Source organism: Capra hircus, chromosome 10, assembly GCF_001704415.2.
Source record: "Capra hircus breed San Clemente chromosome 10, ASM170441v1, whole genome shotgun sequence".
In the NCBI taxonomy this organism is placed as follows: Eukaryota; Metazoa; Chordata; class Mammalia; order Artiodactyla; family Bovidae; genus Capra; species Capra hircus.
In genome coordinates, this window is record NC_030817.1 from 88,415,124 (window position 1) to 88,432,187 (window position 17,064).

At 50.3% G+C, this 17,064-nt stretch overlaps 1 protein-coding gene across 9 annotated transcripts in view; it reads left to right on the top strand.

Moving 5' to 3' along the window:
* Positions 1-17,064, top strand: part of MEGF11 (multiple EGF like domains 11) — a 390,793-nt gene that overhangs the window by 307,721 nt on the left and 66,008 nt on the right. For all 9 annotated transcript variants that reach the window (XM_018053635.1, XM_018053628.1, XM_018053631.1 and 6 more), the window contains exons 8-10: positions 3,774-3,910; positions 7,725-7,937; positions 15,533-15,707. In XM_018053635.1, coding sequence (XP_017909124.1) covers positions 3,774-3,910; positions 7,725-7,937; positions 15,533-15,707 — 525 coding nt within the window. The remainder of the gene's footprint in view (positions 1-3,773; positions 3,911-7,724; positions 7,938-15,532; positions 15,708-17,064) is intronic.

Here is a 17,064-nt window from a genome sequence, read left to right on the forward strand (position 1 = left end):
AGAGGAGGAGACCCAGGTGTGAGGAGTTCACCGTGAGTGGGAAGTGCAGACAGAGGGGAGGTAGGAGATATGATCGCCTGCCTTAGGCATTCCCAGTCTGATGGTGGAGGCTGGACACACACATGTGCATGCACACACATATACACTCAGGAAACAACAGGCCCCAAGAGCTGGGAGATAGAACCAGTCATCATGGAGGAGCATGAGAGGTATGTGTAAAATCCTAGAAGCTCAGGTCTGGGAAGTTTTGTACATGGGGCCCCAAGCCTGACCTGGATGGCCTGGATCATTTCCACAGCACCCAAGCCAACCCCTGTTCACTTTCCCCTGAGGACATCCATGCCACCCGGAACAGCAGTCATCATTACAGGCTTGGAGAGGCTGCATTGTCTCATTGGCTTAACCTCAAGTCCTTCACCGACTTGGCCCCCTCCTTTCTTCTGCTCCATTTATCCGTGGTCTTCTTTATGGGCAGCTGGTTTCCAGATTTGGACAGAACCATTTGGTCCATCCAGTCCTGAGGAACAGGACTCTTGCCTCACTGCGTCTCCCCCACCTACTAAATGCCACACAGCCCGAGACCCTGCCGCTCTAGGAGACATACTCTCAGCTGACTATGGGGCAGGTGTATTAGGGCTGTCATGACATAGCAGCACACACTGGGGGGCTTCGACAACAGAGATGTGTATTCTCACAGCTCGGGAGGCCAGAAGAACAAGACCAAGGTGTTGGCAGCGTTGGTTCCAGCTAAGGCTTCAGCCCCTGGCTTGTAGCTTGCGGTCTCTCCCTGTGTTTCCACGTGGCCTTCCCTCTGCCCTGTCTGTGTACTAATCTCTTCTCCCAATGAAGACATCAGTCATCTTGGACTAGGGGCCACCCTGATGACCTCACTTTACCTTTGCTGCCCCTCTGATGGCCCTGTGTCCAGCCACAGTCATATTCCAAGGTGCTGGGATATGTGAACCTGGGGGACAGGATTCAGTTCATAATAGCAGGAAAGAAACCACAAGATCACAGCCCTCTTTCAGGCTGAAACTCTCCTGTCTTCTCTCTCCCCCATCTCTCCCCCAAAGCTATTCTTCTAACCAGCAGTAACCGATCGATTGTGTGGTTCTCCCCGACTCTTCCCTGTCCCATGTGATATGGGGTCCTACCACCTCCACCTCATCAGGGGTCTGTTTGGGTTGAATATTAATGAAGGGCCCACTCATCTCTAATTTAATGAAGGTTCCTTCCCATCTCTGATCCCACTGAATCTTTACAACCACGTGGGACACTGGGGGTTACCACTCCCATTTTAGAGATGAGGAAACCGCAGCTCAGAACTATCACATGACTTGTCCTCGTTCGGCCATCTGGAAGGAGGTAGACCTGGGGTTTGAGCCCAAGTCCTGACTTTGAGTCCAGTGTTCTTCCCACCCTATCAGGCAGCAGCCCTTCAGAGGTAGCAGATTCTTCCAGCCCCAGGAGCTCGAGCCTGAGGAGGACCGAGCTGTGGGTGGGGAATACTGGGCAGGGGCTGAAAGAGGTGCTCACCGTCCCATCCAGAAAAGGCTCAAGGATGCTCAATTTCCCCAGGAATTCTTGAAAGGAAGCAACCATTCCTATTGGTCTCTTCAGGAAACCCTGATCATGTCTCAGAAACTCTTAAGAGAAAGGGAGTCTGTGGTCTACAGGATGGATGGATGGATGGAGAGTGTGTGTGTGTGTGTGTGTGTGTGTGTGTGTGCGTGTGAGTATAGGAGGGCTCCACTGTGCTCCATGATGAGGACGTAGAAGGTATAAACACAGCCCCCTTAATTGTCAAAGTGGCCTCATCCAGCCCAGGATTGCAGAGAACTGGCTATAAAGACTCCTCCCTTCCCTCAAGAAGCCCTAGAACTTTGGGGGCACAGTGAGAAAAGCAGGCCCAAAGTACCACCCCCGCCACCTCCAGGAAGAAGAGGGACCCCTCATCTGAGTAGCTTTACCCTGCGCCTCTCCTCACGTACACGCTCATCTCACCATCCTCGGCTACTGCCTCTTCCCCTCAATCGTCCATCTCTGCCCCTCCTAGCCCCCGTCTCAGCCCCACACTATCTGACATATATGTAGGGGAGAAATCTGAGTTAAAAGGCCTACTGCTTAATTCATTACAAGTAAATTGGATGATATTGATAGATGACTCTGGTCAGCAGGATTTTCCTGACTAAACTAGCTTCCTCAGGGTTGGCAATTATCGGTGCTTAATAATTGTGAGTTGAACTAATTGATTAATTAATTGTGGGAGAATCCTTGATCTTCATAAGAAAAATGACCATCTCTGGTGTGGGAGAGGCTAGAAAGGCAGCAGGAAACAAAAGTAAGTTTAGATTCCTGTTTGATAAAGACCAAAGAGTCATATGTATAATTTCAAAATTATATATAGTATCTCATACCACAAGGCTACTGCTGGAAGGAAGGGCAAATAGTCCTCTTTCCCACCCCCTGACAGGTCCTACTCCTGAAAGATACCAGATTCAAATCTTTTAGGTGTTTCTTCTGTCATTTCCCTTCATATTTCTCCAAAACATGCTTTACCACCATCTCACAATTCATTAGAGCCTCATTTCAAGTATCTGCTGATTCCTAGTCTCCTGTTCATGTTTTACAGTAATCCTTGGAAAAGCTGGCTGGAAGCCTGAGGGGCAGGAGAGGTGCCAGGCTTGTTGACTGATAGGAGCCTTAAATATCAGTATCTGGAGGTCTTTCCCTTTGACCTCTCAGTGTTCCCAGAAAGAAATCCTCCCGAACCCTGCAAAAGGGAGTAGAGTCTGGTCACTAGAATCCTAGGGGCCGAGCAGGGGAAGAGAGCAGAGGGTCTGACTGTTAGGCAGGCAGATCCCACAAGATCCCCATTTCTGATGGTCCCCCCCACCTTAGCTGTGCTTGGTGTCCCTGTGTCTGAAGCGTTCGTGGGTCAGCCTCCCTAAAAGTACACTGCTGGTCTTGGCAAGGCTATTTGGAATGAGGGTAAAAATCTGGGGACTAATTCCCTCTTTTATAAACTTCTAAACACTCCTCCTGTTCTGCACACCAGCACCTTGGCCCTCCGGCATCTCTGATTCCTGAGCTTTACTGAGCGTTGTCTTCCGGCGCTCCCTTTGCAGGCACTCGTCGTTGCTGAGAAAGCAGAGACTCCAGCAGGTCCTGTTCCTCCACCTGCCAGTCCCTCTTCCACCGCGTGACACTTCTTGTCCTCTCCGGTCCCCTCTCCCCTTCCGTTCCTCCTTGTAGGGTTAGATGTTCCCCCTGCTCCCCTTTACTCTTCTGGTAGCTGGGCTTGGGAAGGAAGTAGAGATAAATGTAGGTTTCCACACCACCGTGCTAATCACGTCTCTGCTTTCTTTTTTCCTCAGCACTGCCTCCTGCACCAGCGTGAGGGCACCTAGCACCACGCACTGGTTATCTGTTTTCTTGTCTCTCTCCCCAGTAGGTTGGAAGGACAGGAATCGAATCCTACCTGTATTTTTATATCCCTGGAGTCTAGTGGAGGGTCTGGTATACAACAGGCACTCATTAGATATGTGCTGAAAGATTGGATAAGCAAACTGGTCTCAGTCTGCCCATCTCTAAAGTGTGGCTTTGGAGTCATGGTGTCCAACTTTCTGTGCTTCTGTGACTGGGGAGAAGGTCCCGCTAAGGGATGGGGTGGTCCCTTGGGCTGTAGCAACCGTGCTACTTCTAGAAGAAGGTGGCCTCAGGATTGCATCTCAGAAGCACCACGTCTGCAGGTCTTCCCTCCTGTGTTTCAGGGAGCAGTGTGTGCCCAGCCCTGCCCACCGGGGACGTTCGGCCAGAACTGCAGCCAGGACTGTCCTTGCCACCACGGAGGGCAGTGTGACCACGTGGCTGGGCAGTGCCACTGCACAGCCGGATACATGGGAGACAGGTAAGGATGCTGTTAGCTATCGTCCTTACTGGTCACGTTGCTCATGTTCACGGCAGCCTTGCAGACAACAGGTCAGGTTTACCAGCCTTCTGCCAGCTTTCCTGTTCCTTTCTCAGAAAGCACTCTGAGTCCTCCTGCCAATCCATCCTTCCTGGCCCTCAGCCTGCTGAGGGCACCCACCTTCCCCCAGCCCAGTGACCCAAGCCTGGAATTTGACTCACCTGGAGAAAGAGGTGGGCACCTACCACCACCCTCTACTTGCTGCCCTCCTGGAGGGAGGCAGCGGCACCAATAATCCAAAGCAGCTGAGCCTGCACTCTCAGTTCACACATTTTGCACTATTCTTTTTAGAAGTGGATTTTTATTCCTGATATGAGTCCTGTCAAAAGGATACTGACATCAGTTTGCATCCTCTGAAGGCCTGTGGCCTAAGAGCAGACTGAACAAGGCCGCCAATGTTCTGGAATCAAACTAACCTTGCCAAGTGGATAACCCACAAAATACATAATGGGAGGGTTACCGGACGTGTGTGTTTGCCATGGCAAGAGGGATTTCATGATGAAAGGGAAGGTGCTCTGGGAGAAGGAGAAAGGACAGCCAGGGTGTCTGATGGTGAGTGAATTCAGATTTGGTGGAGGACATTTGTCCACAGAATCTAGGTGAATCTCCTCCCTCTCAGACTGAACCGCATCAGTCTCTTTGAGCAGAGAGATGGGCAGTAGAAAGGAAACTCTCACGCCCCTTGCCTGCTTCTGCGGGATCCGTGTTTCACCTGGATTTTGTTGCTCTGGATTTTGTTACTCTGCCTCCCCTGCCCAGGTAACATCAGGAAGCGGGAGTCAGGGCTGAATTAACCAATGAGTCCTTCTGGCTCTGACCAACATAGTGGGGCCCCTCCAACTCTCATTGGAGTCAGCCCCAAATCCTAGTGATGTCCAGAAAAGAGATTTTCCATTTTCAGCCTGAAGCCCGTTTACCCCTAGCCTGGAGCCTTTTAAGCCAGATCTGAGCTCTTGGTGAGCATGTTCAGCTCGTGAGCATCCCTGGTGTAGAATGTGGGATGTGGCATCAGGGCACCCATCCCTCTCTGACCTCTGCTGGAGTCTGCATCTCTGAGGGAAGAAAGGGTGGCAGGATTGTGCTGCCTCCACCTTCCCGTCCCCACTGTCTCTCCCAGTGAGAAAATGCTAGGCTGAGCCAGCAGGGGCAGGAACTGGGAGACCCTGGAACTGACACAGGACCCCTTCATCTTGGCCACTTGCATATGATGGCCACAGAAACCCATTCACCACTGGAGACAAGCAGGTTGATAGCGCCAACCGGCTAGATCCCACACCAGGAGACCCAGCCTCATCAGCGCTCTCCATTTCCACTGCCAAGACGTACCAAATGGAGAAATAACCCTAATCCCCCTTGTTGGGACCCAGCCCGTGAACCTGAGACAGAGCGAAGCCCCTCAGACCTTAGCATCCTCTGGCAAGCTTTGCCCATCAACTCCAGAAGAATTCAAAAAGAGGGCCCAGTAGCATTTGGGTTTCCCACCTAAACAGGCTGCCTGGTGTTTAATATTTTGTAAAATTGCCTCCATTAATTTTGTAAGTGACAGCTGCATGAACCCACCCCACATCGTTGCAAGCATATTAAAGTTGAGTGGGTATAATAACGCAGGCCTCCCCGGATAGGCAGAATCCAGTGCAAATTAAACATGAAACATAACGAGGGTTTTGCAGCTCATTTTGTAATTTAATTGAGCAATGTATCTGGTTGTTAATGGTAATATCGGACACATTAGATTGATATGTTGCAAAGGAAGGATGTTTAAGTAGAAAACTAATTCCTGCTGTGATTACCCTTCTGTTCCACAGGCCCCGTTATTAGTGCGCTTTGTGTAAAATTCATTAGCAGTCGTTGCTTGATCTCTAAATAAATAAGTTGTTTAAATTGTGGGTAGAAAAAAAAAAAAGAGGCTGATTATGTAAATGGATTAGGTTGTCAATATTTCATTTCCAGATTCTTTTTCTGGGGCTATGGAGTGTCACTTTGTAAATATGACATGGGTTGGAGACATGCCCTTCAGAGAAGGGAGCTCACACTCTAGGACTCTCTGCTCAATCCTGCCAGAGGGGAGGGAGCAGGAATGTTCCAGTGGGAGAGGAGAGTCTGGAGGTGTCTCCAGGCTGGGGTTTCTTCCCTGATGGCCTAAGACATCCAGGAGAGGCAACCTGAGTGACCTCCGGGGAAATCCACTGTGAGGCAGAACAGGCTGGCGGTGTCCAGTTCTTACCGGCACTGTGTCCTCTGCGCCTGCCTCGGTTTCCGTCCTCACCCCTTCCGCCATATTCCCCTCTTCCTCTCTTCTAGCTCCCATTTCTTCTCCACGCATCCCCTTCTCGCTTCCCTCTTCCTCCATTCTTTCCCTCCCGGAGGCCTCAGATGGGCTAAAATGCAGCAGGACTTGCAGGAAGACAATCTGGGTGCTGTGATGAAGAACACTGCTTCCAACTCAGGACTCAGCAAGATTTAATAAAGAGGCTAAGGCCGTATTTTATTTTTCCCAACATCTTTTATGGCTCCCCTCTGCCCTGATTATTGTAGAAGATAAATAGAAAACCTGAAAATGGAAAAACATAATCATTAAAGCATTCGTAATTCCTTAAGTCCACTCCATTGTTAACATTTTGGAAGTCTTCCCTTTGAGCCTTTTCATGCCAAAAGGGCTCTGTTAGAACTACAGAAAACAGTATTAACAAGAGTAATAATAAGAACTAACACTGCTTATTGAGCGCTTACCATTCATGGGGCACCTTTCTAAATGTTTGTACGCGTTATCTCATTTAATCCTCAAACACATGGTGAGGTTTAATTATTACCATCCCATTCTGTGATGAGGAAGCAGATGTCAGGGCAGTAAGGCCAGTTCCCCATTCTCCACACGTTTGAAGCAGCGTGGGGACGCAGACAGTCCAAAGTCCATAGGCCGTTGCTGTTCATTGGTCTCTAGGATGCAGGGGTGGCCCACCTCTTTCCTCAAACGCCCCCAGGTTCACCGCTTCATTTGTTGCGGTGGCAATGGGTCTACGTCCGTGCATGCTCTATGCTAAGTCACGTCTGACTCTGCGCGCCCATGGGCTATAGCCTGCCAGGCTCCTCTGGCCGTGGGACGTCACGTAGCTTGTTATTTAATGGGTACGGAAGTTTCAGTTTGGGAAGATGAAAAGGTTCTAGAGATGGATGGTGGTGATGGTTGCACAGCAACGTGTGTTCTATGTATATGCTCACTCGGTCATGTCTGACTTTTTGTGACCACATGGACGTAGCCCCCCAGGCTCCTCTGTCCATGGGATTTCCAGGGCAAGAATACTGGAGTGGGTTGCCATTTCCTCCTCCAGGGGATCTTCCCCACCCAGGGATAGAACCCACGTCTCTGACATCTCCGACTTTGGCAGGCATATTCTTTATCACTGAGCCACCTGGGAAACCCACACAATATACATGTATTTAATACCACTGTATACTTAAAAATAATTAAAATGGCAAATTTATGTTATCCTTATTTACTGCAGTCAAAAAAAAAAAACTACACAAAGCCTACAATCAGTGAGATATGATAGTATGAACTCACTCCTGGGGACTGAGGGGAACTGGCCTGGAGAGGGGAACGGGCTAGGATGGTGAAACCACAGAATGTTTCCTGCAGGAGGCAAGGCAAAAGGGGAGGAGGCTGTGAGGAGGTGCAGCACGCCAGGCCCAGGCCCGGAGGACCTGGAAAGGCAGGTAAGGGGGCACCGGCTCACCACACTCTGTTGTGCTGCAGGTGCCAAGAGGAATGCCCCTTGGGGACCTTCGGCTTCCAGTGCTCCCAGCGCTGCGACTGCCACAATGGAGGTCAGTGTTCACCCACCTCCGGCGCCTGCGAGTGTGAGCCCGGCTACAAAGGCCCGCGCTGCCAGGAGCGGCTGTGCCCTGAGGGCCTGCACGGCCCAGGCTGCAGCTTGCCCTGCCCCTGCGATGCTGACAACACCATTAGGTATGACGTGAGGGGGATAGGTGAGCCCAGGGACAGGGACTGGGGGGCCCTGGTGGAGAGGGGGCTCTCAGAGCATAAGCCACCACCTCCACCTGGGTTATCTGGGCAGGCAGTGGCAGAGCCGGGACCTCAGCGATCGCCTTCACTGGCCAGTCTGATCAAAGAAGGGAAAGCCAAGGTCACTCAGTCCATCAAGATGAGGACTGAGGTCACCTGCTCTGTCCACCACCTGCCGCTGCCAACACTGAACCTGGCTGCTGGCATTGAAAATGGGCCACACGGCAGGAGCAAGAGGGTGCCTGGTGAACCCCAGGGAAGCAGGGTGGGAATGGGTGCAGCCATGCAATCCTGGGGGGGAGCGCTGAGGCTGAGCTTGGGGTACCACAGGCCCTGGGGGCATTTTCCTGGAAAACACTTCCCCTCCACACAGTCCACATCTAACCAAGTCATCTCCCAACCCCAAGGGGCCCAGAGACCAGACTACCAGGGCAGAAGAACAGGGCTTTAGCCATAGAGGGTCAGCATTAGAAGAGACCTTAAAAACCAGGATGGCTCACCTGAGGCCTGCAGAGAGTGTCCCCTCTGGCCCTGGCTAGGGTAGAAGAGCAGGAGGGACAGAGGGCAGGCTCGCATCAGGGTCTTGGCTTGGGGCCAGCCTTGCCTTGCTCTCTGCCCTTCAGGGCTTGGGGACACCTGAATTGATGTTGGCCAAACCCCTGCTTCCTGGAAGTAGAGAAGCCAGAGCTGCCCTGGGCCACCCCCCGCCCCCGCCCCAGCTCCCTTCACTTCCCACTTCCTGCACCAGTTGGTACCACCCTCTGGTAATAGATGAGGCTGTCAGGCCCCAGATTAAAGCTTCAGATGAGGCTGTTGGGCCCGAGATAAATGCTTCGACAGCCTTTTATGTGGCCGACTCTTATTAGGATGGTGCAGGGTGAGGGGACTCTCCTTCTCCCCTCGGGCCTGCAGGACAGCTCAGGGGAGGACCAGCTGCCCTGGGCCATGGGTTTTGCTGCTGTTTTCAGGCCAGACAGAGAGGCCTCTGCCTTGTAGCCTTGTCTCTGGGACAGCTAGGACTTAGCCTCAGCTCCTCCTCACTTCCAGCTTTTGCTTCTCCACACATCGCCCAGGAGCCTCTGGTCACTGTAAGCAGAGTCATCTTCACAAGCATTATGGCTTAGACAGAATCTGTCCTCAGTCCTTAGTTCCTAGAGCTGAGTGGCTCGGGCAGTGCTGTCTGCAATGGCAGAAGGTTGGAAAGGAAACCATTAACAGGGGGCCTTGGAGCCAGTGGAGCTGACGTGTATATGACTTAAGCATTGATTCACTTATTCATTCAACAAACACCGAGAGCCTGCAGGGCCGACCATGAGAAAAGAAAGTACCCCTTAACACCTGCCCAGCCCTCAGGAACTTGAGTCTGGAGCACATACCCTTCCTCCCCCTGCAACTCCCCCCCTCCCCCCTCCCCCCCCCGCACCCCTCCCCCACCACACGCACACACATTGAGCATCTTCTACCATATTTCTTCAAATATAAGACAACACCAGCGGTGAGGCTCTGCTTTATTGTATGTACTACTACAACTGAACCATGACATACCATTGACTGCATAGCGCATCCATCAGAGCTATGAAATGTGGGGCAAAAAGCATCTTAGAAGTATTGAAATATATCTGGCTGGCCCTGTTGTGTCATGTGCTCAAGTAACTGTGCCCAGGGGCTGTGTACAGAAAGTCTTCCTGGAGGAGGTGGCTTCTGGGCCAGGTCTGGAGGGCACAGTGAGAGCTCCCCGGCTCTAAGCACAGGGTTTCCACATGGCTGGTTGGGGGTACTGGACAGCTGCCTCAGACTGTCCCGTGGGTGGACAGGCAGCACCAGGAACCCCAGCTGCCACCCCCCCTCACCCCCCAGCAAGCCTGCTCTGCAGGGAAGCCAAGGGAGGCCCGTGTCAGGGACAGGAAGCAAGACTGTTGCTGAGATCCAGTGCAGGAATAGTCCCTGCCTTGGCGATCCAACCAACAACCCCCAAATGAAAGAGCTATTGTTTCCTTCCCAAGCCCGAGCAAGCGTGCCCTGCATAATTTACCCCTCCTCTGAAGGCGTCCTCAATGCATTATTAATCTGGAAGGACTCCCTCTTCTCCGTCGCTAATCTCAGCCCATTCAATATTGATGATTATTTGCTTTACTCTCTATAACACGTGTCGCATTTCAGGGCTTGGGAGCAGTAGCACTTCTTAGGCGTGGGGACTCCGAGGGCACCTGGCAGCCAAGCCCCCAGGCCGGGTTCCTCCGGGTCCACTTGACACCTCCTTGCGGAAGCAGTGTCAGCATGGACTTGCCCAGCTCCACAGCCTCAGCACTGCATGATGCCTGGTACACAGCAGACCTTCAGGAAAAAGAATCACTGAATTCACCTTCAACAGCCCATTCCTCTAGGTGGTTCTGCCCAAGCTCTAAAGTTTCACCACTTTTTCCTGTCACACTGCCCCAGGGACTGAGCCCCCAGCACCCACCAAGTTTTTATTTGGTTTAACTCAAAATTTCTCAGCCTTGCCACTATGGATGTTTTGGGCTGGATAATTCTTTGTCGTGGACGGCTGTCCTATGCATTGCAGGATGTTTAGCAGCGTCCCTGGTCTCTATCCACTAGATGCCAGTAGCACGACCCTGACCGCAACCCCAAGTTCTGACAACCTGGATGGGATAGGGAGAAGCAGGGCTGCCCAAGGTGGAGAACCTCCGCTCTCACTCACCCTCTCTCTCGCTGCACTTGGCTTTGTTCTCAGGGACACGGGGAAGAGCTGTCCTCCTCTGTGTGCACACAGGTCACTCCTCTCTTCTCGTGAGCCTTTGTCCCATTCTAGAGCCTTCTCTTGGGATCCGAGAAAAGCAGAGGAATGACTCTAGGACTCCTACTCCTAAGGCAGTTAAGCCGCAGGTTTTGGTGGGTCTGGGCCCCCTGGATCCTGGCAATGTGTACTTTCCCCTCTCTGTCTCAGTTTCCCAATCTATCACCCTTCATCAGGCCAGTGAGGGTAAAATTTCTTGTGGCCTTTGCTGCTGAAACTTCCACTCAGCTCCCCAAAAGATGCAGTGCGGGGTCCTCAGCAGCCTTGCCTCATTGCCCCACTGGCTTCTGCAGGAGCCCTCCCAAGACAGCTTGCAAGGAAAGCCCTGAGCATCTTTCTTAGAGAAACAAAGACCTCCCAACCCTTGACCAAAGAAAAGTCTCCTCAGCTTGCCCCAGCCTCTTTCTGCTCTGTGCCCCTCTGGAGAGGACGCTTCAAGGAGGTCGAGCCCAAGTGCCCTGGGAAGGAAAAAGTGGCCAGAGAAATTCCCCAGCGTTTCATTCCCTTTATAAACGCTTTGTAGCACACACAAAGCAGCCTCCTTCCTTCATCAAGGAATAACCTTGAGAAAGTGAGCGCCCATGTGTCAGCCCTTGTCCATGTCCCCTCCACAATTGGACTGTCATAGACGAATTCCAGTGGCCATGATCGTGGATTACCTTTGAAAGATTTGATTTAAGCCAACAGATGCAGCATTGATAGAAATCTCAGAGCAGCCAGGAGAGAAAAAGGCAGAAAATTCCACCCTGAAAAGGGTCCTGTATTGTTCAGCTTTCCACTCCTATTAACTTGTGATTAATCTATGTCTGGGGGAAATGGAGAAAGGTGAGGGGGTGGAAAAAAAGCTACGCAAGTGAAGTAGCATCAGTGTTTGCGACTTTTGCCTGAGCCGAACCAGCAGTCGTTTGCCCACCATGTGACCCAAGGGAATGGCTCTGCCACCAGGCCGGGGTGGTGGGGGTGGCGGGGTGGGCAGGGCAGGGGACACCAGGGAGGGGGAGTTGTGACGAAGGTGCTGAGAGCATAGTGGTGGCAGTTTTCTGAGTCAGTGACTGAGTCAGCGGTCATTCCCCACTCTCTCTTCAAAAGGATTTTTGGAGTTTCTATAACAAGTAATCAAATTAAGAAAATAGAAATTATATTTTTAAAAATAGATTTTTAGAGACATGAAAGGAGACAGAAAAATGATTTCGGGTTTGGTTTTGAGCTTTCTGGTTTCTCAGAGTAAAAGGTAAAATTGGTGTTGAGAACTACCCCTGTGCATCCAAAACGCCGGTGGGCTGAGACGGAAAGTGGAAATGCAGGAGGGCTTAGAGGCCAATGTTCGCCAGCTCGCTGTTCATCTAGTATGCTTTTCACGAGTAGTCTTCACACCAGAGCAGGGACCTGTAACAAGCGAGTCTACTGAAGAGAAGGGCAAGAGGGCGCCTGAGACCCTTCAGGATCTTCAGGGCGGTACAGAGCTGATTGTGGCAGTCAGTGCTGCCCCGCCACATGCTTGAATACTTCCAAGCCTGTCAGTCTCCATGACTGTGGATTGAGCCAGGCCCTCTGACCCTAAATCAAAACTTCAGAGGAGGCCCCTGGAAAGTTGGAACTGAGAGAGGCCATGCCTAAGAGCTTTGCTGGAAGCGTTGATGACAGAGAGGAGTGCTCCACAACTGTCTGGCTGAGAGTCAGGCCCACCAAGGCGGGGGTCCCTGCCCCACGGCACCCGTGCAGGCCACTATCTCCCCTTACAGTGTGGGGGCCAGGGACCCATGCAGGTCGGGAAGTCTTCAGACATCCATCCTTTGCACACATTCTTTTCTATATATTTGTAATTTTATTGCTTTTTATCTGTTTATAATAGAATAGATGCTCAGTTTGAGAAAGGGAATATGTAGAAATTTAAAGAACAAACTCAGAGTCCTTCATAATTTCTCAACCCAGAGGTGAGCACAGAAGCCATTCTCTTGTAATTGGTTCATTCTTCATCCACGTCTGTTTCACACTTTTTTCATACTTTAGCTCATGACTTTGTCTTGATAAACAGTTTGCTTATCTCATTTTCCCTTATGTCATATCAATAAACAGGCTGGAAAACATTTGAGTACTTCTCTACCATGCCTTCATATGAATTGTCATAATTCATTTAACCGGTATCCTGGTGTCAGAGGCAGCATGTGACGGTGAATAGAACATGGCCAGACAGACCTGGGTTTGAATTCCAGCTGCCACTGAGTTATCTTTGTGACCTTGGGCCAGTCATATAACCTCCAAGTGCCATCTGAAAAATAGAGGCTCTAATGCCTAACTCATGGGCTTACTTGAAGATTAGAAATATAGGTGTAAAGTGCCTGGTGCTTTAATAGCCTAGTCACATATTATTTATTATTATTTAAATTACTTCAATTTTCCACTGTTATAAATAATGCTTCGGGGAACATCTCCATGCATAAATCTTTCTCCACAACTGTGATCATTTCCTTAGGATAGATTCTTAGAAATGGAATTACAAGACCAAAGGGCCTGAATATTTTTAGGACTCCTGATACATAACCCCAAATTGTTTTCTAGAAACCTTTACCAGCATTGAGTATTGTCCATTTAAAAAAATAATAATAAAGAAAGTAACTTGACATTTTTGGTAGAGAAAGCATGATATCCAGTTGTTGTTTTGACTTGAACAATTAATGAAACTAAACATTTTCCAAAATGATTTTTATCTACTTGTACTTACCATTCAGGAACTGTCTGCTCCTGTCCATCCCTCATTTTCCATGAGAAAATCAGAGCTCCCAGAGGAGAATTGGCTTGGCTGGGCTTCACGCAATTAGTTTGTTCATTAATTCATTTGCCAAATACGTATTAAGTATCTTCCCGGTGCCAGGGACACTGCTGGCCACTGGGGTACGATACAGAAGTGAAAGAGACAGACAACTGCGCTCCCCCCCACCACCACCATGGAGCTGCCACCTGGTGGGGAGACAGATGATAAACAAGTCAACAGAGAGAAAATAATTACTTGTAGTAAAAGTGGTATTCATTCCTGAATTCCTAATAGGGCAGTGAATATGAGCCTGGCACTGGGAATCCACCAATGACCCAGGGAGACAGGCCCATATCCTATGTGGAACTTCGCAGAACCAAGATTTGTGTGTAGGCTCCTCCTGCCAGCCCAGAGTGTGCCTTTCAACCACAGCCCTTGGAACTGGACTTTTAGCAGGGAAGCAGATGACACAGGACATCCAAAAGGCTTGTCTCTACCATCCAGCATCTTCTCCACAGTGTCAGTTGGGGTTCTCCCCGACAGAAGCAGATGCCAAATGCAAGAGGTCTTATAGGAACACAGCTGTGAGGGAAAAGGGGGAAAGGGCTGGGGAGGCTAGAAAAGCATCAACTGCAAGGCAGATCTGACCTGTGTGAAGGAAACAAAGGAGGAAGGAAGGCTAGATGCAAAGTCTTAAACTGAAGCGCAGTTCAAAGAAAGTTTCACAAGATGGGGAGTCTTTCAGCCAAATTGCCCATCAGAGGAGTCCCAGACTTCCCAGGACTATGTCGACCTTAATGTATTCCCGCTGTGCTCTAGCTGAGAGGAGCCCAGGGCGGGAGTGTGACCACAGAGAAAACAAAGCCTCCTGCTTTGGTCTCTGTGGATTTGTATTGTAAAGAGAACTTGTTTGAGAGTCAGGAGATCTGTGTCCAATCCTGATTTTGCAATTCCTTGCAATGTGACTTTAGGTAGATTATCTGGATTTAGACACAGTAGGTGGGGCCATCAGTCAGTTACACTCCCCACAGAAGCTCTAAGAAGAAGATGGTCACCACACTCAGCATCTCCTCTGACATGAATGTATATTGGCTGTTGGATCAGACGCTCCCAGCCAGAGGTTGCCCACCTCTCTAGAGGTCGTGCGAGGCAGCCCTGGCCTCCAGCCAAGGGTTCTTTCTCTGGGCTAGCCAGACCAGGGATGGAGATGATCTTGCTCAGTCTTAAAGAGCCCTGGCAATGCATGAATGGAGGGTGTCCTCTCCAGTACAGACTTGCCAGAGAGGGGAGGCTTCATCTGGCCAGAGGTTCCATTTTAACTCAGCAAATGCTCATTAAGTACCTACAGTATACAGAGCCACTGGGTCTCAGTGCAGCCCCCTAGTACCTGCCCACACACTGGGCATCTCCTTTGTGGGTGAAGCGCTGAACCTCACAGTACACAAGGGAAGGACCTGGAAAGGCTGGCTCCTACTTTGGTCTTTGTATTTGTATTATAAAGAGCACTTGTTTGGGAGTCAGGAGACCTACATCTAATCCTGATTTTGCATTTCCTTGCAAGGTAACTTTAGGCAAATTTTCTAACAATTACGAGCCTCAGTTTCTTGGGCTCATAAGACCATGTAACCTTGGCATGTTCTGACAAATAAACAAAACATTAAGCTAAGAAAAAATTTTTTTAAAGAAAAAGGGACTTCCCTGGTGGTTCAGTGGCTAAGACACCACACTCCCAATGCAGGGGGGGGCCCGGGTTTGATCCTTAGTCAGGGATCTAGACCCCACATGCTGCAACTAAAGATCCTGCGTGCTGCAACTAAGACAAAGTGCAGCCACATAAATAAAAAAAATAACATAAAAACATTAAGCAGTTTAACATCAGAGGCTCTTCGATCCTTCACCATGGGCAGCCCAGACCTGGGGTGGGCAGAGGGTGGGACATGGCCGCATTCCTGACCAGACTGTCCTCTCATCCTTCTCTCATCTGCTCAGCTGCCACCCCGTGACTGGAGCTTGCACCTGCCAGCCAGGGTGGGCTGGCTCCCACTGCAATGAGTCCTGTCCTGTTGGCTACTATGGTGATGGGTGCCAGCTGCCCTGCACCTGTCAGAACGGTGCCGACTGCCACAGCGTCACTGGGAGCTGCACCTGTGCCCCAGGCTTCATGGTAAGATGGGAGGGGGCTCCCATGGCCTCTCTGCCCACCCCCGCCCCCACAGAGGAGGAGAGGGGCCAGAATCAGGGAGTGCAGCCCTGTGCCCGGGGATGAAGGATGAGTGTCTGCATGGGCCGCTCGGAGTCTATGACCAGAGAGCTGCCAAGGCTGTTCTCCGAGGCCAGTCCTGCTGAGGTTTGTAACTGCAAAATGAAATGGAAGGAAGCTGTCTTTCCATTGTCTCCTCACCCTGGAACACCAGTTTTCTTCTTTGTACCCAGCTCCAGTCTGTCCATATCCTGCACACGTAGTATTTTTCCATCCAAATAACCACAGAGCACCTAATAACCACAAGACTTTGTATTTTGCTGTATTTCACCCAGGTTTGCTGCTGGAGCTTCTTGAGTATCCATTTTTAGTGGCTGCATAACACAGCAGGGGTTGATGAACCCCCATGATCCTCAGCCATTCCTTTAGTGCTGAATACTGAGTTGTTTCCAGAGTCCACAACACATGTGCAGTGAGCATCTTCCTACCAAAGGCTTTTCCCCTCCTGTTGCATTATTTCCTTAGGGTGACTTCCCAGGGTCAGTGGGCATCATATATTTGTGGCTCTTGATGGATGTTGCCATATTACGCTCCTCAAGGGTTGTTTAAATCTACACTGCCATCAGTCGTGTATGCTTGTACCTATTTCAAAACAACTCTGCTGACATTCTTTTCTTGTTTTAATTTTTGCTAATTATATAGCTAGAAAATGGCTCCTCAATATTGCTGTAATTTGCATTTCTCTGATTACTAGGGAGAGTAAAACCTTTTCCCTACGTGTTTGTTTACTATTTGTATTTCCTCATGAATTATGCTGGTCTTTTTGAAGTTTGATTCCAGGGAACTTGACACTGCAAGTGGAATCCTGTTTAAAGGTGGTGCATGCCCAGTGAGTGTGAGAACCCAAACATTCAGGCGACCCCCGTGGTCATATTTTTGTGCTATAAGATGTGGTTTGTGTAGTCCAAAGTCAGGCCTTTGGAACAAGCCCAGGGTCACATCTTGCTGTCCTACTCCCCAAATGTGTGACCCAGGGCCAGCGAGTTAACCTCTTTCAGGATCGGTTTCCTGACCTGTGGAATGGGACACCTGCCTTGCAATGTTGCTGTTAGATGTAGAAACGGGCTGTATGGAGTACCTTTCCTCGGTGCTTCTTAGACTTTAGTGAACTCAGAAACCACCCGTGGACCTTGTTAAGTGTAGGTTCTGATGCAGTAGAACTGAGGCCTATGGTTCTGCATTTCTAACATGCTCCCAGGAGATGCCAGTGCTGCTTTGAGTAGGAAGGAGATGGCGCTCACCTGGGGCTGCCCATTGTAAT